This window comes from Canis lupus, chromosome 37 (assembly GCF_003254725.2).
Source record: "Canis lupus dingo isolate Sandy chromosome 37, ASM325472v2, whole genome shotgun sequence".
Lineage (NCBI taxonomy): Eukaryota > Metazoa > Chordata > Mammalia > Carnivora > Canidae > Canis > Canis lupus.
The window spans coordinates 25,609,963-25,635,201 of NC_064279.1; the positions used below are offsets into that span (position 1 = coordinate 25,609,963).

Here is a 25,239-nt window from a genome sequence, read left to right on the forward strand (position 1 = left end):
GGTTGGACCAGTGCCTCTTCATTTTCAGCTGGGGGCATGATCTCAGGGCCTGGGATCCAGCTGCACATTGGGCTCTGCACTCAGCAGAATCATCCTGGGATTTTCTCTCTCCATCTCCCTTTAACCCCTCCCCCTGCTCATGCACTTTCTCTAAATAAATGAATAAAATCTTTTAAAAAATTACTTTAAAAATTTTTTTTAAAATTACTTTTAAAAAAGTACTTTGAGGAGTGCCTGCATGGCTCAGTAGGTTGAGCATCTGCCTTCGGCTCAGGTCATGATCCCGGGTCCTGGGATTGAGCCCCACATCGGGCTCCTTGCTCGGCGGGGAGCCTGCTTCTCCCTCTCCGTCTGCCTGCTGTTCCCCCTGCTTGTGCTCTCTATCTCTGTCAAATAAATATTTTTTAAAAATAAAATAAAATTTTAAAAAATTACCTTGAGTAAGTTATAAAGGGGAAACCCTTGTTAGCACCCAGGACTAGAAATAGAACTTGGTCAACTATTTCAGAAGCCAGCTATGTGCCCAATCCTTTTTTTTTTTTTCCCCTAAGATTTTATTTATTCATGAGAGAGAGAAAGAGAGAGAGAGAGAGAGACAAGCAGAGGGAGAAGCAGGCTCCCTGCGGGGAGTCCGATGCAGGACTAAATCCCTGGACCCCAGGATCACACCCTGAGCTGAAGGCAGACACTCAACCACTGAGCCACCCAGGCGTCCCCTATGTGCCCGATCCTATCGCAATTCTCCCTCCTCCCAGAAGTCACCACAATCCTGACATTTATGGTAATCACTTAGGAGGATTTTATTTTAATGGGACTAAAGGTTTAGCTATAAATAATCACCGATGGTAGACTATTAGGCACTCAAGGGGTGTTCGGGGGAGCCATGAGAGGTAGATCTCAGCACACTTAAAATCACATCATTTCATACAGTTAGTTCCTTCTATGCTTATGATCAAAACACATCTCAGTGGAAAGGATCCACAGAAGTCCAAGTCCAGGGCTGTGCCTGGTGCCCTCAACGGCCTGACTCCCGTCCACTGGTCCAGAAAGCTCCGTACCCCACAGTCTTTCCAAAGCAGAGCAAAAGTAGGTCTCAGCTCACAATGTTTGGGGGAGTGCCAGGGACTGTTTGTCTCTGCTGCTGACATGTGAGCCCAGGACGTTGCCTAGACTTCCCTGGGTCTCAGTCTCAGTGTGACGTATGGGACCATCATGAAGCCTCTTACGATCCCCTATATTCCTCTCCTTGACTTGGTCTCCTTGCCTCAGTCTCGCTATTTCAGCTGCCTGTTCATTGACCTTGCAAGAACCGCTTCACCTTTCTTTCCCCCCTGGGTGTCTTTCCGATCCTCTGCTCCACTTTTTGCCGTTGATTCTTACAGTACCACGACATCATCTGCTCGTCATCTCTGCACGCATCTTGATAAACACGCACGCGTGTCCTTGCACATTGGAGGGGCTGAAGAAATGTTCATAGAACACATTCGTGCAAAGGAAGAACAAGTGCACTGCTTCATGCACTTATGTATGCATTCCTCCGGTGTTTAGCGAGGGCCCAAAATATACAGAGATACGAGCCTGTCCCTCTGCCCTCTTAGATCATCCCTCCCCTCCCTCTCTTCTCATCTTTCTCCTTCCCCGTCCTGTTTCTCTTTTCCTTTCCCTGTGCCACAGAGCTAGACTGAGTGCCCTGCGAGGCTGGTGGAACAGACACTGGAAAGGCGCCAGATGAAATAAGGGCAAACACGGCTGCAGAACATGCAGGGAGAAGCCGTGCGGACTGAAAAGCAGTGATTCACGGAGCGCCCGCACAACTCGGACACTCCTTGGGTTTCCCTCTGGGCGCTGCTGCAGGATTGGGGTCAGTGAGAGCTGGCATCAAGACGAAGGGCAGCCAGGCTCCTCCTCTTCTAATCCTTTTCCACCCACCCCTCCCCCAGTACTCCCGTTGACCAGTGTCCTGGGCCTTTAAGAGTTGGAAGGGCTGGACCGAGGAGAGACCTCATACCTCTCCCCCTCCCTACTCCTTCCCTTTGGCTGCGAGTCTGCCGGTCACAGCAGAAAACTGCAGCAGAAAAGGGGAGGCAGCCAGCGAGCGAGCGAGCGAGCAAGCGAGGAGAGAAGGAGCCCGGCCGGGTTCCCTCGTCCCACCAGAGAGAGCATCGCACAGCTCACAGCCACAGGACTGCTATCCTGCCCATGGTAAGGGCCCCGAGGCTCTGGGCAGCCTCTGCTCCAAGCTGTGCACCCCCTGCCCCAGTCCCTACCGCTGTCCCCTCCATGCTTATCCACTCTGATTAACTTGTACCCTGGACTCCTTAGCCCTATCAGATCCTCCTGGTTCTCTCTAGCTCATCCCCTTTGATTGACAGTTTTCTTCCTGGCTGTGGCAGTCACCCCTTCATAGGGGGGGACCCCTTAGCTCCCTCTCAGAAGTGAGCCCCATCCTAGCAAGGGAAGACAGAGAATTGGAGCAGCCCTATGTTAGCATAGATTCAGTAACAGAACGTGGAGGGTTACCGAAGACCCAGGGAAGAGTGTAGGACTGAGAGAGTTATGAGATTTCCTTAGAAAGAGCCCGGGTTTGAGCTCTGTATCCGTTCCCAGCCTGCTTAATGGGCCGGGGCAGTTTGTGGGCATGCTCTAATGCTGTGCTGGGAAGAGCACCTGCTCCTAGTCCTGACTCTACCGTTAGCTAAGTGACTTCGGACAGCAGCTCCCTGATCTGTCTGTGATGGGAATGTGGGGTGTCCCAGGCTTGCATGTGTATTAGGGGCTCTTCTTGAAAATAAACATTCCTGAGCTCCATCTTTGCAAATTCTGATCTAGTAGATTTGGTGGGGGTGGCGGGTAGGTGGTATGCGCGCTGAGGATCTCTATTTTACCTAGGGAGATCCTACAGCCAGGAACCTCTGGATTAGATGACTTGTAAAAGAGTCTTCGAGCTCTAACATTCTGGGGGCTATGACCTATGACCGGAGCCATTCTGTCCTCTTTATATGAATGAGGTCACTCAGTGATCCTGCTCAGAAACAAGAAGAGTAGACATAATGATTCTTTTCCTTCCTGCCCCCCAGAGGGACCTGAGACACCCTGAATTTCACTGTAATGCCATTGGCACTACTGGCAACTCTCCCAAAGCCCATCCCCAGGTGACAATAAGCCACCTGTAAGTTGAGGCCCAAATCTTACTCGGCAGCCCTGACCACTTCCCCCCTTATTTTGTGTCTCTGTTCTCTCTGTATTCTAAAGGTGTCCTCGAGGATCTCCACGTTCTCATCTAGGAGTGAACAGTTAAGACCCAATCTCTTACTCAGTCTTCATCTTCTGCTCTTCACCTCTTGCTCTTGCTCCCACTCCCAATCCTTTGTCCCTTCCCTTGTCACTACACCTGCATCAGCTGTGACCATCCTTCCCATCCTGTCTTCAGATGCCAGGTGCAACACCAGACCTAGAGAACCCCTGGGTTCTAGGTTGCATTCTCTGGGCCCTGTGTTCCTTAGGGTCAGTCTCCTAGGATACGGGGGAGGGGAGACTGAATGGAGGGGGTATGCTCCCTAGTGTGCTCCTGAGTGTCCTCCTTGTTCCTGGTCCCTAGGCTCAAAATCCCCACAGGGGACGAGAACCGACCTATTGGGAATTAGAGGACAAAGAAAGAGGAAGAGGTGAGGGGAGAGAGGGGTCGGGGAGAAGGATAAGGAGAGGAGAGCGCAGAGAGGCTGACCAGGGAGCAAGTAGGGAGGCCAATGGGATCAGGGGAGAGGAGTGAGCTGGGAGAAAGGAAAGGGAAGACCTCGGGATGGGGAGAGGAGGCAAATGGGAAGAAATTTTCTTTAGGCTATGAACTGGGACATGTGGGGGCAGAGAATGACAAAGTAGGGGGAACAAAGCATCCACATCCCTTATCGGTTTATTAGCCCTGCTCTAACCTGCTACCAAAAGTTTTCTTTTGGAAAGAAAGGATTTCTCTTTCCTTTCCTTTCCTTTCCTTTCCTTTCCTTTCCTTTCCTTTCCTTTCCTTTCCTTTCCTTTCCTTTCCTTTCCTTTCCTTTCCTTTCCTTTCCCTTCCTTTCCTCTTTCTTTCTCTTTCTTTCTTTCTTTCTTTCTTTCTTTCTTTCTTTCTTCTTTCTTTCTTTCTTTCTTTCTTTCTCTCTCTCTCTCTTTCTTTCTTTCTTTCTTTCTTTCTTTCTTGATTCATTTGTTATTTATTTTAGAGAGAGAGGGCAGAGGGAGGAGCAGAGGGAGAGGGAAAGAGAATCTCAAGCAGACTCCTTGCTAAGGGCGGAGCCCAACGTGTGGCTCAATCCTATGACCCTGAGATCATGACCTGAGCCAAAACCAACAGTCAGACACGCAACCAACTGAGCCCCCTAGGCCCCCCTAGAGAAAACCCTTTCTAAGGGCAGAGCCTTGGTGAGATCTCTGAGTTGGTCATAAGGAACCAGGGTTCTAGTCCCACCTTTGCCACCTAATTCATTCAATGATTCCAGCAGTTCAGCCAATCTTTCTAGCCCTTCTCTATAAAATGAAGTCCAGCTCTAACATTCTGTGGCTCCCTGAGTTGAAATCGGCCCTCACATGGCCACATGTCCCCTGGATCTAGATTTAAAATAGTGAGGCAGGAATAGGAGCAGGATTGGAAGAGCATGCCAAGCCCTGGGGCTGGAAGAGTTTGACAAAAAGCATAAAATAATTTTCTAAGGCTTGTTTGAAAGAAGATAGGTTCCAAAATAGGGGTGTCCCAGCACTTGAGCTTAGGCTTCCCATGTTTCAGGACATGATTGTGAAGCTCCTGGACACAAGAGTAAGGAAAGAGAATTCTGACTTCTCCCAGGGCGGAGATCCACCTCATCCCATGGTTCTTATGCCCCAGACATGCGAGCTGAAATTCAAAGAGGAGATAAGGCAGGATATTGGTAAATGGGATCAGAGCTTCCTTCTGCTAGCATCTGGGGACCTGTTACTTCAGTCTTCATTCGGTTTTTGTAAGCCTTAGATTCCAAACTACATCACCAGGCAGGAAAGCAGCTCTGCTGTAGAAAGCGGAGCTGCTTTTCTGCCTCTCGTGAAGCACTCTGGGTCCCTTCATCCAGCCAGAGGCTTCTTCTGGTCTCACCCAGGCTCATTATATTCAGTCTCAGCCAGCAAAACCTTTGATTTCTGGAACTGTCGCAGGGTTCTATCTCTCTTGAGTCATCTTTCCCACTTAGGTACAGACTGGCTCTCAGCCTTGCCCTCTCCCTCTGGGCACCCTCATATTGCTACTCCTCTAGAAAGCCTTCCCTAGGTCCTACAGCCAGGGGAGCTGTATTTTCAGTGACCTCTACATTTTTCCTAAAGATTTAGTCACCCCCGGATAACTTTATAGGCTCTCCCAGCTCGAGAGAGATCAGGCACTGAGATGCTGAGTGACCTCAGACAAGTCCCATCACATTTGTGGACTTCTGCTTTTCATGTATGAGATATAGCTCATGGTGAGTTGAACTGCACAATGTTCTAATGGAGCTTTAGAGATGCTTTTCATGTTTTAGATGCTCATCATTGTCAAAAATTCAAATGTCTCGATTAAAAAATACAACATTTCTAAGCAGTTCCTTTGCTTATACAAAGCATAGAGCTTTGTTTCATGCGCTTTGTCAGTTCCAGAATGATTTGGTCAAGAGTTGAGAATTTCTTAGAGGGGCGGATCTAAAATCAATGTGGCTACCTGTCGAGTCTTCTGGTGCTTTTCAAGGGAAATTTGTTGTTACCTATGAAGACAATTTAACCAAGTCCTAAATTAGCTTGGATCTTAAAGAGGGTTCTCTTTCTCAAGAGGCAAAGAAAACTTGAAAATGCATTTCTAAGACTGTGTAACTTATACAAGGAGTATAAAAATGTGCTTTACCGCGTGAAGGCAGAAGAAGATGGCTTACATAGCAAGTATGGCACTGAGTGTCATGGAAGAGGCAAAAGAACCTGTCTGGCCTGGCCCCTCTGGAGCTGGGTGATCTGCGTGGGAATATGGAGAGGGCTCCCAAGATAGAGAAGCTGGGGTGATTCCACCGGGGGAAGAGAAGGCTAGGATGTAGAGACATTCCAGGTTCTGAAAGGGGACAGCCAGCAAGATGGAGGTTGAGGCGCATGACACAGGTTACCCAGCGGACTGTGTGGTATTAGGAAGCCCTGGTATAGTCCTCTCTGGAGATGGCTGTGGGAAACAGCAGACCCTTTGGAATCAAACATATTTGGCTTTAAATTCTGAATCCCTATATGGTTTGATGCAAGGTTCTTAGCCTCTCTAAGCCTCAAAGTCACCAAACTCAAACTAGAAGTAAAAAGAGCTAAAAGCTATGTAGATGAAGCACCTGGTGCATCATAGGCCATCAGGTTTCCTTCTCTTCCTCCTCTGATCCGTTATTCTAAGATCACCAGTATTAACTCAGACCCTTTGTCTCCTCCCTGCTCCTCCAGGTGACTCTAGCACCAGCTGGTGATGGCGTCTCTGATGCAAAGCCGTGAGTACCCCAGCAGGAGAGGAGGGCTTGGGAAGACAGCCCAGGGACAGGGAGGAGTCTGGCCCCCTGTTCAGGAGCTCCTCCTAGGCCCTCCACCCTTCCTGCCAGCCACCCAGCCAGCAGCCCCTTCTTTTCCTGGCCCAGGGTTGCCTATCAATCAAGACCTGATGCTGATGCAGAAGGGCATGCTGATGCGCAAGGTGAGATCCAAATGCTGGAAGAAACTAAGATACTTCAGACTTCAAGATGATGGCATGACAGTCTGGCATGCCCGGCAGGAAGGAGGCAATGCCAAGCCCACCTGTGAGTCGTGTGGATAGCTAGGGGTGGGCACACTGGGGGGATTGGACTCTGAAGAGCCCAGCAGAGGAGGTACCAGGGTCTACAATGCGTCCTTTTTAAAATTTTTTTAAATTTATTTATGATAGTCACAGAGAGAGAGAGAGAGAGAGAGAGAGGCAGAGGGAGAAGCAGGCTCCATGCACCGGGAGCCGACGTGGGATTCGATCCCGGGTCTCCAGGATCACGCCCTGAGCCAAAGGCAGGCGCCAAACCGCTGCGCCACCCAGGGATCCCTACAATGCGTCCTTGCACGACCCCTCTTGTGTCTACCTCTGAGCCTACAAAATGGAAGTTATAACAGTACTTGCCTCTTAAGTCTATTTATGAGGATTCAATTGCTGCTTGGGCGAGCCCTGGCACATAATGAGGCTCGATAAATCCTAGGTTATATTTTTTTATTATCATAGTGAGAGCATGATCTCAGGCTTTAGACAGCCTGGATTAAAGCCCTCGCTCTGTCACTTTCTAGCTGAGTAGCTTTGGACAAATTGCTTCAATTATGCTTTAGTTTCCTCATCTGCAAAATGGGGATTGAACAATACCTGCTCAGAAGGTTACAGGGACTCGGTGGCATTTAGCATGGGACCGGAAACTAAATTAGCCATTATGATGAATATGTTTAAATACCATAAATGCAGCACCACAATGTGCATCCTGTCAGCCAGACGGACGCTTTATGATCCCTCTAAAAAATTGATCACAGGACACATCCAAGAAAGTCTGCTTTAGAGACATAATCAAAGCTCACGATCCCCAGCACCCCAGCTGAGGAAAGCAGGATGGATGAATTTCTCTGGCCCTTTCCTAGACATCTGGAAAGAGGAAGCCCTCAAACCTGGAACAGGGGACTTGGACTTGGACATACCATGCTTTGGTGTAACTGCTTCTATCTTAAAGTGCATTTCCATCTGTCAGCCCCGCCCATCCTCCTGTGACGTGGACAGGCTATGGATGGGACCATCCCTTATTTCAGACAAGGGTTACTGAGGCCCGAAGTCATTTTGGTCTGTGTCACCCTACCAGCTGGCGGCCCAAAGCCAGGTCTTGTCAATTCCAGCATAGGCCCCTTGCCATGCTGCCTATGAAAGTGGCAGTGGCTCATGGGGCATCCTGAATTCCGGGGTCATGATTCTGTGTCTCTCTGTACCAAGTATTTGGGGGCTTCATCCATCCTGTGGAGGTTGGGGTTCCTCCTCCCTATGGCTTCACAAAGGGTCCTTGGCCCTTTGCCCTTGCAATCTGGTGGATCCTCTCCCTCCATGACCCACTTCTTCCTTCTCTGGTAGTCTCAATCTCTGATGTGGAGACAGTACGTGAGGGCCATGAGTCTGAGCTGCTACGCAGCCTGGCAGAGGAGTTCCCCCTAGAGCGGGGCTTCACCATCATCTTCCACGGCCGCCGTGCCAACCTGGACCTGGTGGCCAACAGTGTCGAGGAGGCCGAGGTATGGAAGCGGGGGCTCTGGCATCTGATGGACTTTGTCAACGGCATGGACCAACAGGAGCGGCTGGACCAGTATCAGCAGGAGGGAGCCAGAGTGGGGGTCAGGGGTCACTGAAGGAGCCAGATGCTGCAGGGCTAGAGACAGGTGGGGGCATGCAGGGCTACGGAGACCCAGGAGTCCAGATGGGATGGGCAAGGGCGGCTGAGGCTAGAGTGAGGCAAAAGATGTGGAAGGGTGAATGGAGCCTAGGGATGGCAAGAACAATGCCAGGCAGAGTGTGGACAGAAATGTGGCCCTTCAGGATAGGTGGAAGGGGTGGCGAGAGGCAAAGATCTTGAGAGCTCAACAGAAGATCCCAGGGCTGTTAACTACCACAGGACTGGGAAGCAGCCTTAGTGTTGTTGTCTCATTCAGGCTTCCTAGACTCTATTCACCTTCCATGCCAGGTCATTCACTTATTCATTTGTTCGTTCGTTCATTCATTCACCATCTATTAAGCAGAATGAATCAGGCACCATGCCAGGCTGTGGAGGTTCGAAGATTAGTGAGACTCAGGCATTGTTCTAGTCGGTGGAGAAAATGGAATTGTGGTAAGTAATCTAAGTACCCTAGAAGTGTTACAGGACTGAAAGTGTTTGTGGGTGTTCAAAGGAAGGAGAATTAGTTAATTCTAGCTGAGAGATTTCTGAGAAAACTTTAGGAAGGAAGTTGCATTTGAGCTGAGCCTTGAAAAGTAGAATTTGAACATAAAGAAAGGAGGAGAGGGGAGTGCCTGGGTGGCTCAGTCAGTTAAGTGTCTGCCTTCGGCTCAGGTCATGATCTCAGGGTCCTGGGGTCCTGCATGGGGCTCCCTGCTCAGAGGGGAGTTTGCTTCTGCCTCTGCCCCTCTCCCTGCTTGTCTCTTCTCTCTCTCTTTCTCTCTGTCAAATACAAAAAGAAAGGAGGAGGGGAAGGCTCTCCTGCCTGAAGGAACAGCATGAGTAAAGGCCCGGAGATAGGACGTTGAAGAGCAGGAGAGAGAGCGGGACACGGAGAGCTGGGGGTAGCTAAGGCTGGCTAAGGTACGGGGAGGACACAGGTGTGTTGAAAAGGCTGGGTGGGGGCCAGATCATGGGTGTACTTCTTTTTTTTTTTTTAAGATTTTATTTATTTATTCGTGAGAGATACACAGAGAGAGAGAGAGAGGCAGAGACACAGGCGAAGGGAGAAGCAGGCTCCATGCAGGGAGCCCAATGTGGGACTCACGCCCTGGGCGGAAGGCAGGCGCTCAACCGCTGAGCCACCCAGGGATCCCTGGGTGTACTTCAATCTAGGTTCAGAAACTTGAGCTTCTTCCTGCAGGCAACAGGGAGGGCCCTGCAGGCACTGAGCCATGCAGAGACAAGATAGATTAGTGCTCGGGGAGATAATTCTGGAAGCTAATGTGGAAAATGCATTGGCATGGAGGAGAGACGATGCAGCAAAGATAGGGGTGATGATGTCAGTGGTTGAACTTGCACACACACACGCACACACAGACACAGTGCTTTTGCCTTGACTTGCACCTGGATGGCTGAGTGACTGGTTCCAGCGTGGAGACAAGAACCAGGATGGTCGGATGAGTTTCCAAGAAGTCCAGCGATTACTGCACCTGATGAATGTGGAAATGGATCAAGAATATGCCTTCCATCTTTTCCAAGTGAGTCTTTGGAGAAGGATTTTCAGAAGCCAGCCAAGGCCACGTTCTCACTTGGCCAGAGGTACCCAGGCCCTACCAAGCATCACTCTATTGAATCTCTCCTATTGCCCTACCACTCTGCCAGGCTAGATGGAAAGTGTAGGGCGTGGTTCTCACCCTTCAGTCTTCTTAGGAAGATAATTCATAATCTTATATAGGTAAACAACCATAGGTTACTATGTCAGACCTCAAGGACCTCTTGGTCCATGGCTAGAACTTCACAGATGCCTAGTAACGATTAAAATCTCTAACTGGAATGTGAGTAAATAGGAGGAGGGATCTTTTGACCTTTTAGGCACTTGGGGCATTTAACTCTTTCTATTGAAATTTTTCTCTAGTAGCAAATAGTACGGCTGCAATTTTCTTTTTACTTATACCGAAGCAGCTTCTGTGAACACTAACTGTCAGGAGTTCCGTGGGAATTTTGTGGAAATATGTGTGTATCCACCTGTCAGTGAGATTGCCCTTACAGGACAGGTCAAAACCATATAACATTTGCTCTTAAAAGGACTTTCCACAATCCTCTAAACCCTCACTTGCAGACAGCAGACACGTCCCATTCTGGGACCCTGGAAGGAGAAGAATTTGTAGACTTCTATAAGGCGCTGACTAAACGTGCTGAGGTGCAGGAGCTGTTTGAAAACTTTTCGGCTGATGGGCAGAAGCTGACCCTGCTGGAATTTGTGGATTTCCTCCGAGAGGAGCAGAAAGAAGGAGAACGAGCTCCTGACCTTGCTCTGGAACTCATCGACCGCTATGAGCCCTCAGAGAGCGGTAAGAGGGCTAGGGTGGAGGGGCACTGGACATGGGTAGGGAGGGGGACTGTAGAAAGACCCAGAGAGGGCAGCCCTTTTATTTATTTATTTATTTATTTATTTATTTATTTATTTATTTATTATAGTCACACAGAGAGAGAGAGAGAGAGGCAGAGACACAGGCAGAGGGAGAAGCAGGCTCCATGCTCCGGGAGCCCGACGTGGAACTCGATCCCGGGTCTCCAGGATCGCGCCCTGGGCCAAAGGCAGGCACCAAACCGCTGCGCCACCCAGGGATCTCTTTCTCTTTCTCTCTCTCTCTCTTTCTCTTTGTCTATGAATAAATAAATAAAATATTTAAAAGAAAAAAAAAGAAAGAAAGACTCAGAGATAGGGGATCCCTGGGTGGCACAGCGGTTTGGCGCCTGCCTTTGCCCCAGGGAGTGATCCTGGAGACCCGGGATCGAATCCCACATCGGGCTCCTGGTGCATGGAGCCTGCTTCTCCCTCTGCCTGTGTCTCTGCCTCTCTCTCTCTCTCTCTGTATCTGTCATAAATAAATATTAAAAAAAAAAAAAAAGACTCAGAGATAAGCCTCCTACTGCCAAACTCAGGGAAGGCTGAGTCTACCCCCACCCCAGCCCCTGCACAATAATTTTCATCTCATTCAACTACTGCCTGGGAAGGAGAGCAGCCCTTTGCTATCCAGATAAGACAGGAGTCTCCTCCATAACCCTAGATCTCGTAGGACGAAGAACATCCCATTAAGTCCCCTTTCCTCCACCAAGCTCATGCTTCACTTTGAGAATAAGTTTGTACTGATCTCAGCGTTTGTCCCACTGGGGAAAGGAAGCTCCTTGATCCTCTCCCTTTGGCTTCTTCTCCTTTAGTGCAGGATTCCTTTTCTTCCAGCTCCCTTCATGGTTCCTATTTGCTGCCTCTTTAATTTTTTTTAAGATTTTATTTATTTTTTTAAAAAAAGATTTTATTTATTTGAGGGGCAGCCTGGGTGGCTCGGTGGTTTAGCACTGCCTTCAGCCCAGGGTGTGATCCTAGAGACCCGGGATCGAGTCCTGCGTCGGGCTCCCTGCATGGAGCCTGCTCCTCCCTCTGCCTGTGTCTTTGCCTCTCTCTGTGTGTCTCTCATGAATAAATAAATAAAATCTTTTTTTAAAAAAATTTATTTATTTGAAAGAGAGAGTGAGCTAGAGAGAGAGCACAGCCTAGGGAGAGAGGCAGAGGGAAAGGGAGAAGCAGGCACCCCGTTGAGCAGGGAGCCCGATGTGGGGCTGGAACCCGGGACCCTGAGATCATGACCTAAGCCAAAGACAGATGCTTAACCTACTGAGCCACCCACACGCCCCTGCTGCCTCTTTGAATGCCGGCTCCCTGTGCCTTCCTGGACTTTGTCCAGATTCTCCAAGTGGTTCTTCCCTGGCCAGGAAGCTAGTCAGCCCCTGGCTGAGGGGGATGATGAAGAGGCCAGTCATCTAACTTTTAGCAAGCACAGCTCAAATATGCCCTCTCTGTCCTCAGAACTTTCTCCTTGCCCCTTCACTAGACACTTTCCTGCCCTCCATTTCCTTCAGAATACGAGGGATTTACATTAATAATAAATGATTTACAAGGCACTTCCACAACACTTACTTGATCTAGCCTCACTACAACCTTGTAAATCAAAAGCATAATCCTTATTCGGCCTGGGCTAAGTATCTCATAATGTGCTAACATCTCTACTTGCTTTTTCTCTTCTCATCCTTCCAATGACCCAGTGAAGTGGTTTGCATTATTAAGTCATTTGTGCAAAAGAGGAAAACTAGGGTTCAGAAAGATCAAATGACTTGGTCAAAGCCAGTGGCTAATGAGAGGAGGAATGAGATTCAAACATGGGTCACCTGACCCTTAGTACCTCTGTGGAGCATGAGGATTAGATATGAGATGCATGAAGGGCGCCTGGGTGGCTCAGTCAGCTAAGCATCTGCCTCTGCCTTCAACTCGGGTCATGATCCTAGGGTCCTGGGATTGAGCCCTGCATCAGGCTCCCTGCTCAGTGGGGGGAGTCTGCTTCTCTCTCTCCCAGCCACTCCCCCCTGCTTTTGCACTTGTGTGCTTGTGCGTGCTCTCTCTCTCTCAAATGAATAAATAAAATCTTTAAAAAGAGAGAGAAAGATGAGATGAATGAGAGCTGGACAAGGGATGCACGTTTCATGGATCTCAACTGCCACTCCTTTCATTCATTCACTCACTCACTCCTGCAGCTAATGCTTCCTGAGCCCCTGGAATGGGCCAGGACCTGCAGCCAGCACCCAGCCCCAGAGATGCAGCAGGAGGTCCAACAAGGACATTGCACTCATGGAACTTCGAGTCAAACAGACAAGGAAAGGGCCAGAATCACTGATTCCAGATACATGTCTGTGCTCAGAGAAGAAAAGGGGATATAGAGCAATCGTCTCAGAAGAGTAAATAGAAGAATGCATGAGGGTTAAGAAATCAGATCTTCTATTTCCAGTGGAGGGTCCAGTAGACATCAGTTACATTAATTCTACCCCCAGCCCCTCTGGGTGCTGTCCCCTTTCCTGCGCTCAGCTGTCAGCTACTCTACTCTGGCTGCAGAGCGCAGCATCCGCCAGGAGACCAGGGCTCAAGGCCCCAGTGTGCTTCTTACTGAGTAACGCTGGGCAAGTGGCTTAGCCTATCTGAGACTTGATTTTCTCATTTGTAAAATAATTGGTGACCAAACGAAATGACGCACATGGAAAGTATCTGGCAACTGTGGCTTTACTGTCCCAATTTAGGTTATTAGTGTCAAGGACAAAACTTCCTGCCTGACTTCCTGACACTCTCCACCATCTGGAGGCTTTGTCAGAGCTGGAGCTACAAAGCTGGGCCTTGGGGTCAAGTTGTTGTTCCTCCCAAAGGAGTCCCCTGCAGCAGTGCTCCCCTCGGTGAGACTGCACAGCACAGTGGGATGGCCGTGGCCCAGACACCTGGCTGCCTGGGTTCACATCCCAGCTCCTCCCTGTTACCTAAGCTCTCAGGGCAGATTATATAAGATCTACTTCATCATGTCAGTGAGAGCACTGAGGTGCTGCATGGGACGCCCTGGGCAGAGAGCAAGTGCTCAGTATTCATTGTCGTTGTTGGTATTGCATGAAGCCCATGCTGAGATGGGTGAGGGCTATGGCAGGAGTGACAGGGCCCTGCCCTCAGAGAGAGTGTAGTCCAAGGGTGTACTGGGCAAATACTCTTCGAAACACCACATGGGAGTTGATTGTAGGTAGGAAGAAACCCTCAGGTCACAGTTGGCAGCAGCCATAGCCCAGGGAATAAAACACAGGCACCTTGGTCGTGTCACTAGCAAGCCTTTGACTTTGTTTCTCTCTGGGCCTCAGTTTCCCCATATATAAAATTAACCCTTTACACTGAATACTATGCTGTCCAATTTGGTAACAAATGAGCTCTGTGTGACTTTTTTTAAAGTTTTTTTTAAAGATTATTTATTTATTTATTCATGAGACACACAGAGAGAAAGGCAGGCAGAGACAGAGGCAGAGGGAGAAGCAGGCTCCATGCAGGAAGCCTGATGTGGGACTCGATCCCGGGTCTCCAGGATCCCGGGTCTCCAGGATCATGCCCCGGGCTGAAGGTGGCGCTAAACCGCTGAGCCACCCAGGCTGCCCCTTTTTTAAGGTTTTTGTTTGAAGATTTTTATTTACTTATTTAAGAGAGAGAGAGAGAGAGAGCAGGCACTCAAGCGATTGAGGGGGAGGAGCTAAAGTGGAGGGAGAGGGACAAGCAGACTCCACGCTGCGTGGAGAGCACACAGCCCAACCCAGGGCTCGATCAGACCCTGAGATCATGATCTGAGCCAGAACCAAGAGTGGGTGATCAACCGACTATGCCACCCCAGTGCCAGCCCAGTGTGACTATTTCAATTTAAATTTAACACGACACCCGAGTGGCTCGGTTGGTTAAGACTCTGACTCTTGATTTTGGCTCAGGTCATAATCTCTGGTTTGTGGGGTCGAGCCTGAGCCTCAGGGGCCGGGCTCTGTGCTCAGCATGGAGTCCGCTTGGCATTCTTTCTTTCCCTCTTCCCCTGCCCTCCCCCTGCTCCTGAACATGTGAGCATGTGCTCTTTCTCTCTAAAATAAATTCAGTCTTTAAAAAAATAAAATAAAAAATAAAAATTGGGGTGCCTGGCTGTCTCAGTTGAAAGAGCATGACTCTTGATCTCGGGATCATGAGTTTTAGCCCTCCACTGGTCATAGAGGTTACTTAAATGAATGAACAAATAAAAGCCGTAAAATATTAATTAACTAAAATAAAAATTTTAAATTCAGTTCTTTGGTCACACAGCCACATCTCAAGGGCTCAGTAGCCGTATGTGTCTGGAGGCTACCGCACTGGACAGCATAGAACAGAACATTTCCATCATTGCAGAAAGTTCTGTTGGGTAGCACTGGACTGGAATGACCTTAATGATTCTCCTCGTAGCTTTAACTGTCTGTGAGGGTGGAGATGATTGAAATGGACAGTGGGTAGGGCACATTTGGGATCTGGAGGCTGAGAGCGGACGCCATCTGAAAGGTAGGACCCTGGAGGGGGGTGAGGTGAAGGACGGCTCGAGGTGTGCTGGGATGCTCTCACGCCCAGCTTCTTACCCTAGCCTTCCCCGCCACATCTTAGGTAAATTGCGACATGTGCTGAGCATGGATGGCTTCCTCAGCTACCTCTGCTCAAAGGACGGAGATATCTTCAAGCCGACCTGCCTCCCCATCTACCAGGATATGACTCAACCCCTGAACAACTACTACATCAACTCCTCTCACAACACTTACCTCGTGGGGGACCAGCTTTATGGCCAGAGCAGCGTCGAGGGATATATACGGTGCAGTGGGAAGGAAGGGGGAAAGGCTGCAGCTCAGGAGAAGGGGCCATCTGTGCTATCCGTGGATAACGGGTTGAAAAGACGTTGTGGGGGGGGCTTGGGGCTGAGGATTCCTGGGTACCTGAGAGACTTGGAGGAGACACTGAAGACTGACAGGAGAGTAGCATTGAAACTCTACGGATGAATGGGACTTTTCTCCCTTTTATGGGCTATGGAACTCTCTCAGAACTCAGATTTATTTTGAACAAATAAGTAAACTAAATGTTACATGGAAGGCAGTACAGCATAGAGGTTAGGTTCCTTGAGGCCAAATCCTAGTTCTCTTCCTTGGTGCTTTGGTGCTAAGTATTTAACCTCTCTGTGTCTCAGTTTCCCCATCACTGAAATAGAGGTGATAACAATGCCTATTCTGAGTTGTGAGGATTAAATGAGATAATCCATGTGTTAATAGCTAATAAGTGGTATCTGCTAATCATGGGTTCGATTGAAGAGTCAAGATATCTTTGTAGTGCCAGCAACTAAACTAGTAGCTTCAGGGTATACAAAGATGAGTGGAACATATTGTTTCTGCCCTAGGAAGTCTAGTAGAGAAAATAAAGTGTAAATTTACTGAGAGTTTGAGGGGCGCCTGGCTGGCTCAGTCAGTAGCGCATGCAACTCTTGATCTTAGGATCATGAGTTCAAGCCCCACGCTGGGCATAGAGATTACTTTAAAAACAAATAACAAAATTACTGAGAGTTCAATTAACTCAGGTGTCGCAGAATGCTATACAACCAGAACACCAGGAGCATCATGAGGCAGTATGTAATGACTTGCTGAAGGAAGACTGAGTTGGGAAGGATGGGGGGGTGGAGGTAGTGTGAGCCGTAGCAGTATCCAGTGGACAGAGAAGGGTCCACGGAGATGTAGCTTGAAGTGTCAGTGAGCACTGTTCTCTCCAGAGTGGGGAGAGGGTCCCTAGATGGAAGATAAGACCTTGACCTCTGTGTCCCTGGGGGCTTGGGGTTCTTGCAGGGCCCTGAAGAGGGGGTGCCGCTGCGTGGAGGTGGATATATGGGATGGACCTAGCGGGGAACCTATTGTTTACCATGGACACACCCTGACTTCCCGCATCCCATTCAAAGATGTCGTGGCCACTGTAGCACAGTATGCCTTCCAGGTAGGAGTCCTGGGATGGGCATACTGGTGAGGGAAGATGATCTGAGGGAAGATGGCTGGCTCTGGATCTGGGGAAAGTAGATGGATGCAGGGGGCTTTATATCAAATGGCACAGATGTAAAAGTTTTAACTGTGAAGCATCAGGCAAATAGTAAGAGATTGTGAATAAGGGTGAGTAGTCCTAGAGGTAATTGGTAGAGATCAGTACCTATGGCTTCTAACAATTGTCACCCATCTCAGAGAGGGTGCCTAAGGAGACAGAGAAAGGGGTGGGTAGCGCTGGGAGGACGATAGGAGTCTGGAGGTGAGAATGTAACATGAACACATAATAAGGGGAATGACCTCACCTTCCCAGTATGAGCCTAAAAACTCAAAGGTCCCAGAGGAAGCTGGGTCACGCCTGGTATAGGTCTGAGATTTGGGATCTCAACAGTGACTTTTAGATGTGAGGGGGGTCCCAGACCCAGCAAGACCTCCTTGACACCCAGAGTAGGGCCACAGGGGATTAGCAATCAGGGTACTCAGCTGAGTGAGTCACCAGGGAAGGTCTGGAGAAGCAAGGAGGTTGCATGCTTTAGAACTCTGGCTCTAGCGTTCCCTCCCTTCCCCATCAGACATCCGAATACCCGGTCATCTTGTCCCTGGAGAACCACTGCAGCTGGGAGCAGCAGCAGGTCATGGCATGCCATCTGACCGAGATCTTGGGGGAGCAGCTGCTGAGCACCACCTTGGACGGGCTGCTGCCCACTCAGCTGCCCTCACCTGAGGTATGCACCTGTTCCCCCAGCCCTGGCTCTACGGTGGCTTCCGTAGCCTCCCTACCTTGGCTCCTTCTTCCATGTCCCTCCTGTTCCCTTCTCTCACTCTTACTGGGACCATCTTGCTCTTTAATATCCTTGAAGACAACTTTAATTTTTTAAAAATCCAATTGAATGCACAACTGTTTGTAGTTTTCTAAATTTTAAATCAATTATTTACTTATTTCTTTTTTTCAGTATAAATATCTTGATTTTGTTCCCTGATAGTTCATAATTGTTGTAGACCAAAGAAACAATATAGAGAAAGGGAAATCCCCGACCATAATCTCAACCTCTCCCCAACAGCTGTCAATAGATTTTTGTAAATGCTTATACAAACATATATGTGTATATATATATTTATACTTTTTTTTTTAAATTTTTATTTATCCATGATAGTCACAGAGAGAGAAAGAGAGAGAGGCAGAGACATAGGCAGAGGGAGAAGCAGGCTCCATGCACTGGGAGCCCGACGTGGGATTCGATCCCGGGTCTCCAGGATCACGCCCTGGGCCAAAGGCAGGCGCCAAACCGCTGCGCCACCCAGGGATCCCTATATTTATACTTTTAAAAACACATGGGGGTACTTTCTATATCCCTTTTATATCTCACATGTAATATATATCATGGATGTCTTTTCATGTATAATTGTTTTCTTTTTAATGGCTCTGTGGTATTCCATTTTCTGTTATGAACCATTATTTATTCAACCAATAAGTGGTAAACATTCTGGTTGCTGGTAATTTTTCACTTGTCATACAGCTTTGTCTCTTTGCTCTATTTTTTTTTTTTTTAAGATTTAGTTATTTATTTGAGAGAGAGAGAGAAAGAGAATGAGAGAGAGAGAGGAGGAAAGGTGTGTGTGTGGGGAGGGTAGGGACCGAGAGAATTTCAAACAGACTCCTTACTGAGCAAGGAGCCCAACATGGACCTTGATCCCATGACCCTGAGATCATGACCTGAGCTGAAATCAAGAGTCGGGTGCTTAACTGATTGAGCCACCCAGGCGCCCCATTTACTCTTTCTTTGAGATGGATTCCTAGAAGTAAATTGCTGGGTTAAAGAGTTTGCATGTTGATATTTTTATTATTATTGCCAAGTTACCCTCTGGGAAAAAACAATCCCAAACTACTCTCTGACCAACAGTGTAAGAGAATGGCCACAAATAACTCCAGTAAGAAGAGATTCATAGTGGCAAATGTGAAAAAAAAAAGTTAATTTTTTCAAAAAGAAGTCTATATTTTCTTCTTTAGAATTAATTGATATTATTTACCCACTTTTATTGGGGTTTATAATATTTCTTGGTCTAGAACAAATTTTTATTTATTTAATTTTTTTAAAAACTGCTTTTTTTTTTGAGAGTTTTTATTTATTTATTCACGGTAGACATAGAGAGAGAGAGAGAGGGACAGAGACACAGGTGGAGGGAGAAGCAGGCTCCATGCTGGGAGCCTGATGTGGGATTCGATCCTGGGGCTCCAGGATCACACCCTGGGCCAAAGGCAGGCGCTAAACCACTGAGCCACCCAGGGACCCTAGAACAAATTTTTAAATGTTAAAGATATTGATGCTTTGGGAAATTTCTGTAGTCTTTGCTTTTGTCTTACAGCATCTTCTGCCCCATAGAGGATTTTAAGCTTTATGTAGTCAAATCTGCGAGTCCTTTTTATGTCTTCTGAGTTTTCTTTTTTTTTTTCCTTAAGATTTTATTTATTTATTTATGAGAGACAGAGAGAGAGAGGGGCAGAGACCCAGGCAGAGGGAGAAGTAGGCTCCATGCAGGGAGCCTGACATGGGACTTGATCCCGGGACTCCAGGACCACGACCTGGGCTGAAGGCAGCGCTAAACCGCTGAGACACCCGGGCTGCCTGTCTTCTGAGTTTTCATCTCAGGCTTGTTTTTTCTTTCTTCTTTCTTTTCTTTCTTTCTTTCTTCTTCCTTTCTTTCTTTCTTTCTTTCTTTCTTTCTTTCTTTCTTTCTTCTTTCTTTCTTTCTTTCTTTCTTTCTTTCTTTCTTTCTTTCTTTCTTTCTTCTTTCTTTCCTTTCTTTTCTTTCTTTTTCTTTCTTTCCTTCTTCTTTCTTTCTTCCTTTCTTTCCTTCCTTCCTTTCTTCTTTTTTTTTTTTTTTGAGAGAGAGGAGGAAGGGGCAGAGGGAGAGGGAGAGAATCTCAAGCAGACTCCTCGCCAGAGCAGAGCCCGACATGGGCCTCTATCCTAGGACCCGAGATCATGACCTGAGCTGAAACCAAGAGTCAGACACTTAACCAACTGAGCCACCCACACACTCATCTCCTGTTTCTAATGGTTTTCCCACTTGAAGATCATTCAAGAAGATTCTCTATTTTCTTCTAATACTCATATTCTTTATATTTGCATGGAAATCTTTAATCTGGGAGGAATTTCTATGTGTCAGGTGAGGTATTTTCTGTTTTTTTTTTTTTTTTTTTTTTCTGTTTTGTATTGTTTTCCAAATGGACAGAGATTTGACAAGTTGGCCTAACGGGGAATCCCTGGTTCATGCATGAAGCAGCTGCCCAGGGGAGACATCTGGCCACTCACTTCCTCTTCCTTTGAGGTGGTCCCATGAGAGCAGTGGGAGCTGCATGGCCCCCAGGAGGGTCCCAGAGCAGACTGGTAAACAAGCCCCTTCATTTCTGTCCCCAGGAGCTTCGGAGGAAGATCCTGGTGAAGGGGAAGAAGTTAAGGACACTTGAGGAGGATCTTGAGGAAGAGGAAGAGGAGGAGCTAGAATCTGAACTGGAGGGGGAGCAGGAGGCTGACCCAGAGCCAGAGGCCCAGTTGGAGTCTGAGCCCCAGGAGTTGAGTCCACGTAGTAAGGACAAAAAGAAGGAGAAGGTGGGCCAGGAGAGTGATCTTTCCACTCTAGCATGGTTGGTCTGTACCATAAGCTGTGCTCACGTGTGGAGAGACTAGAGCTAAGCAGGGCAGGGGGCCGAGGAGCAAAATGCCCCTTGCCCCCAATAAAAAGGGTGTAAGGATGAATGCATGGCATCACCATCTATCGTCCTAGATAGATAGATTGCGGTGGCTTTCCAACTTCTTTGGGCCATGAAATAGTTTTTGAATGAAATCTTATATGGGAGCTCTGTGTATGCAACAGGTAACTGCAGAGCCATCCTAGTTGAAGTACCCATTTGGCTCTCAACTGCATCCCCCGTTGCTTCCTGAGACATCTTTGTACTTCTCGGTCCCTTAAAAGGCCAGTTTGAAAACCACCGTGGTGTGTCTGTGTGAGTGAGAGAGGGTGCCCTGCCTACTGCATTGGGCAAGTAGAGCTTACTGGAGTGACTGCTGTGACCTCATCTAAAATGGGCTTAGAGGAAGTTTCTTGGAAAAGGTGAGTCTGAGAAGGGGCCAGAAATAGCCCAAAAGGAGAAGCAGAAACTGTTGAGTAACGTGAAGACTCTAAGGAGGCTGTGCTAAAGTGACCCATCTCCCTGCCGGGAAGGGGTGCTGTGCTGTTGGTGGAACTGCCAAAAGTCCTGGTTAGAAGTCTGCCTTTCTCCTTCTTGTGCACACCCTTGACTTAGCTGACTAACTTCTAGCTTATCCCGTCCCCTCTGGGGCTCTGGTGTCTAACCTGCTACCGTGTCCAGGGAAGGAAATGGGAATTCAGGAGACAAATGTAAATGTATCACTCTGGGAGCCTCACATCCTTCCAGCGTGACTTCCACGGCCATTTGCACACCTCAACATTATTTGTCTGGGTTTGTGTACATTTTGACCAAAATATACTATTAATTTGTTTTAAAAGACAAGAGGTAGGGGATGACACCTCTCTGCTTACCAATAATCATGAAAAAACCTGTTACCCAAAAAGTAACAGTAGAGCAGAGGCTGGAAACCGAGCCATCAGGATATGTAGACTGCCTTTATTCCCATTCCCATCCCCAGGTTGTGATGTGTCCGCTGTTTTGTCCGCCTACCTGTTGTGAGGTTATGGTTCAGGCTCCTTTTTCCAAGCCTAAGTCCCTCCTCTTTCCCAAGCAGGTGAGGCAGGAGGGAGAATGCAAAGGGGAGGCAGCGGGCCGAGGCTTAGGTCGGGTTGGGAAATTCAGATCCTGGCTGTTGGCTCTTTCCCTCTCAGATGGCCAAGGATTCAATTCCATCTTCCTCTCTATTTTCTCCTTTTCCAGAAATCCAAACCCATCTTGTGCCCATCCCTCTCTGCCCTGGTTGTCTACTTGAAGTCGGTCTCATTCCACAGCTTCACTCATTCGAGGGAGCACTACCGCTTCTATGAGACATCATCTTTCTCTGAAACCAAGGCCAAGAGCCTCATCAAGGAGGCTGGTCAGGACCAAAGGGAGGGCCAGGGAGGGAGCTGGAGGGGTAGGTTCAGGCAACTGGCAGGCAGAAGAGTCCCAAGAAAGAGGGCAAAGGGGCCAAGGAGGGGTGAGGGAGCTAAGCAGTGCCTCAGAGCACGCACAGGGACAGGAGCTCTGAGGAGTGGGCTCAAGGCTCCAGGCGGAGGACAGCTGGGGAGACGGTCAGGATGGAACGGCACGGTGCAGCTTTCTGGAGCCGGCCTCTGGAGATGCTGGGGCGAGAGTGAAGTGGGTAGGTGGGAAGTGGGAGAATCCACCCCATGGCCATCTCCCTACTATACCTTTTACAGGCAATGAGTTCGTGCAGCACAACGCCTGGCAGTTAAGCCGTGTGTATCCCAGTGGCCTGAGGACGGATTCGTCCAACTACAACCCCCAGGAACTCTGGAATGCAGGCTGCCAGATGGGTGAGGCGGCAGCAGGGACAGGGAGGAGGGAGTCAAAGAGCAACAGGTGGGAAGTTACATGCCCCAGCACTACAGCCAGGGGCTGCTCAAAGTGTGCTAGGCTAAGGAAGCTGCAATCTATGGCGGTGTTCCCAGCAGGCCCTGTTATACCCAGTACGTCTCCTTACTTCCCCAAGAGGGCTAGATGGCTCCTGAAATGTATTGTTGCCTTCCTTTCTCCTGGGGTCCTCAGTGGCCATGAACGTGCAGACCGCGGGGCTGGAGATGGACATCTGTGACGGGCTCTTCCGCCAGAACGGTGGCTGCGGCTATGTGCTGAAGCCAGACTTCCTGCGCGATGCCCAGAGTTCCTTCCACCCTGAGAGGCCCGTCAGCCCTTTCAGAGCCCAGACCCTCCTCATCCAGGTACCGGGGAGAGAGAAACCGTGGGGAAGAACCCAGGGTGGCCAGGATAGAAGTCGAGGGAAGAGGAGGCTGGGCCAGGCAGGAATGTAATGGGCGGAGAACCCCTCACGAGGGGGGATAGCCTGACTGCAACAGCATGAATTTGGGAGCCAGCTGCCTAGGCTCAAACCCATTCACTAGCTGTGCAACTCTGGGCAAGTTGCTTAACCTCACGCTCCTCACCTGCAAAATGGGAGCAACGATACTGCCCACATCACTGGGGTGTGGGGATCTTGAGTCTAAAGTACCTACGACAATGTCCGGGGCAGAGTCAGTGCTGGAAAGGGCTCGCAGAACATACCTGCTTTCAAACCTTGTTAAATTTCTACTCCGATGCATTTTAAATTGCAGATAGTTTACTAGAAGAGAATATATTACCCAAACCCCGAAGCTATAGCGCCAGGCCTTATGTACCCCCTCCTCCCCCTGGGGCAGGGGCAGGGGTGGGGGTAAGAGCGAGCTGGAGGGGGGCTGGGCTGAACAGGAGCTGGTGAGGTTCCAGAGTCTGCTTGCAGGTGATCAGTGGGCAGCAACTCCCCAAGGAGGACATGTCTAAAGAGCGGTCCATTGTGGATCCACTGGTGAGAGTAGAGATCTTTGGCGTCCGCCCGGACACAACCCGGCAAGAGACCAGCTACGTGGAGAACAACGGTGAGGCCGGGTGGTGGCAGGGGTGCGGTCTCCCTACCACGCTGCCCTCCCTGGAGCACAGTCTCTGTCCCCACCCCTGACCCGCCAACACGGGAGGCAGTGTGGAACAGGACAAAGGGTCAGGGCTTGGACGGCTTGGCTGTGGATCTGGGCCCCTTAGTTCCGAGCTCCAGTGACCTGGGCACGTTGCTTACCCACCCACCCTGGACCTCAGTTCCCTTACTTGTAAAATGCTGATCACTGTGAAAATCTTGAGAACACAAGGAAAGCTACCCAGGACGCGCCTAAAGCAGCCAACGGTGTCTCTCCCTTTGGTCCCACCCCAGGTTTTAATCCATACTGGGGGCAGACACTATGCTTCCGGGTCCTGGTGCCTGAACTGGCCCTGCTGCGTTTCGTGGTCAAGGATTACAACTGGAAATCCCGAAATGATTTTATCGGGCAGTACACACTACCTTGGACCTGCATGCAGCAAGGTGGGCCAGTCCTTCATCCCCTGGCCGACACCCCAGCCCTGGCTGCCCGCCTAACGCTCTCCTCCCGCCCTCCTCCAGGCTACCGCCACATACACCTGCTCTCCAAGGATGGCACCAGCCTCCACCCAGCTTCCATCTTCGTGCATATCAACATCCGGGAAGGGCTGGAGGGGGATGAATGCTAAGGTGGGCACTTCGTGGGAAGGGTGGGTGTGCTGGCTTGAGATAGTAAGAAAAACCCAGAAGGATGCTCCAGAAAGCAAACACAGGTGGTAAAAACCAAGTTTGGGATTGCGCATTCCTGAGCACAATATGACCTCACCCTTAACAGGCAAATCTAGGACCTGATTTCTCTCTCTCTCTCTCTCCCCCCCTTTCTTTGTTTTTGCAAGTCTGTGGTATCTTTTCTGCTCCTTCCTCTGCATACTCGACACTGGACTTCCTTTCTTCCTCTTGCCATAGGCTCAATCCCATACCTAAATCTAGGACTAATCTCTCTTATCCTGGCTCAAAGGCTGGCTGCAGCTAGAGGCCCAGAGAAGGGCTTGGAGCAAGGAACATAGAGACATCATCCCCTCCACCCTGACCTCCTCAAAGCCCAGAGCCAAGGGAAAGATAAATCGAGCCTCAAAGCTCCCCAGGCAAAGGCTGGGGAAGGAGACCTGACCCCAAGGCTATACTGTGACTCAAGAGAACAGCCCTGAGTCCCCACTGGACTGCTCTGCCCTGGCCCCACCTGTATAAATATAACTTTTCTCCCCAGTTTGGCTGGAGTATGGTCTGTCATTGTTGGGCCAGAGGAGGAGGTATGAAGGTTGGGGGACATTTGGGGAGGGCAGGGAAAGGGCAGAAAAATAAGAGGTTTCCAGGGCCCCCCTGCATGTTACGTGCTACATAGAAGGGCTCAGAAGTATGGCTTCTAAGGGCAAAAGGAGGAGACAAAGGCTCATGTGATCTAAGCCCTCCCAAGTCTGCCTGAATAGTCCTGGTTTACGCCTACTGTCCTCACTAATTACTAAAAGTACCTTCTTTCATTTTCCCGGTGTGTCCCAGTTTATTTATTTATTTATTTATTTTTTTGTGTCCCAGTTTAAATGATTAATCACACAGTCCCTGTGAGGTACTCACAGAATCTTGGATCCGAGATTCTTCCTGGCTCCCCTCCCCCTCGAGTCCTCTGCCTCTCACGCTATCTGTACTTTAACTCTGGTGCAGCTGCTGAGCCAGGCTGAGGCCGGCGGCTGAATCAAAGCTGCTTCCAGGAGGAGGCTTAGTGGGTGGCAGTCCTCCCTCTATGGGTTGGCAAAGGG

At 49.1% G+C, this 25,239-nt stretch overlaps 1 protein-coding gene and 1 long non-coding RNA gene across 8 annotated transcripts; one reads left to right on the plus strand and one right to left on the minus strand.

Annotated features, from left to right (window-relative positions):
• Nucleotides 1–500: 500 nt before the first annotated feature.
• On the minus strand, nucleotides 501–4,048 carry LOC112656455 (uncharacterized). Of its 2 annotated transcripts, XR_003134323.3 has the most exons (3): nucleotides 3,314–4,048; nucleotides 2,886–3,022; nucleotides 501–1,459 (listed from the first exon to the last, which is right to left on the minus strand). It is a non-coding gene; the product is annotated as an uncharacterized LOC112656455 (long non-coding RNA). The 2 variants fall into 2 exon arrangements; XR_007408889.1 differs by lacking the exon at nucleotides 3,314–4,048 and having other exon boundaries at nucleotides 2,886–3,029.
• PLCD4 (phospholipase C delta 4) lies at nucleotides 1,640–24,968 on the plus strand. 6 transcript variants are annotated; one of them, XM_025441813.3, is made up of 18 exons: nucleotides 1,640–2,202; nucleotides 6,454–6,497; nucleotides 6,642–6,800; nucleotides 8,126–8,354; nucleotides 9,832–9,961; nucleotides 10,543–10,774; nucleotides 15,445–15,646; nucleotides 16,662–16,806; nucleotides 17,420–17,572; nucleotides 20,267–20,458; nucleotides 21,518–21,613; nucleotides 21,760–21,916; nucleotides 22,242–22,358; nucleotides 22,591–22,763; nucleotides 23,318–23,453; nucleotides 23,780–23,929; nucleotides 24,008–24,115; nucleotides 24,322–24,968. In XM_025441813.3, the coding sequence occupies exons 2-17, from the start codon at nucleotides 6,476–6,478 to the stop codon at nucleotides 24,112–24,114; spliced, it is 2,400 nt and encodes a 799-aa protein (XP_025297598.1). In that variant the 5' UTR covers nucleotides 1,640–2,202; nucleotides 6,454–6,475; the 3' UTR covers nucleotide 24,115; nucleotides 24,322–24,968. The 6 variants fall into 6 exon arrangements, with proteins under 6 accessions (XP_025297598.1, XP_025297599.1, XP_025297600.1 ...); XM_025441814.3 differs by having other exon boundaries at nucleotides 24,392–24,968; XM_025441812.3 differs by lacking the exon at nucleotides 1,640–2,202 and adding exons at nucleotides 3,519–3,665; nucleotides 5,369–5,474 and having other exon boundaries at nucleotides 24,008–24,968.
• Nucleotides 24,969–25,239: the final 271 nt, after the last annotated feature.

Excerpts from the sequence above, each read along its gene's own strand:
- PLCD4 (XM_025441813.3), top strand. The coding sequence starts at position 6,476 with ATGGCGTCTCTGATGCAAAGCC. Across the intron at positions 17,573-20,266 it reads CTCAGCTGCCCTCACCTGAG|GAGCTTCGGAGGAAGATCCT; the intron begins GTATGCACCTGT and ends TTCTGTCCCCAG. Across the intron at positions 23,454-23,779 it reads CAGCTACGTGGAGAACAACG|GTTTTAATCCATACTGGGGG; the intron begins GTGAGGCCGGGT and ends GTCCCACCCCAG.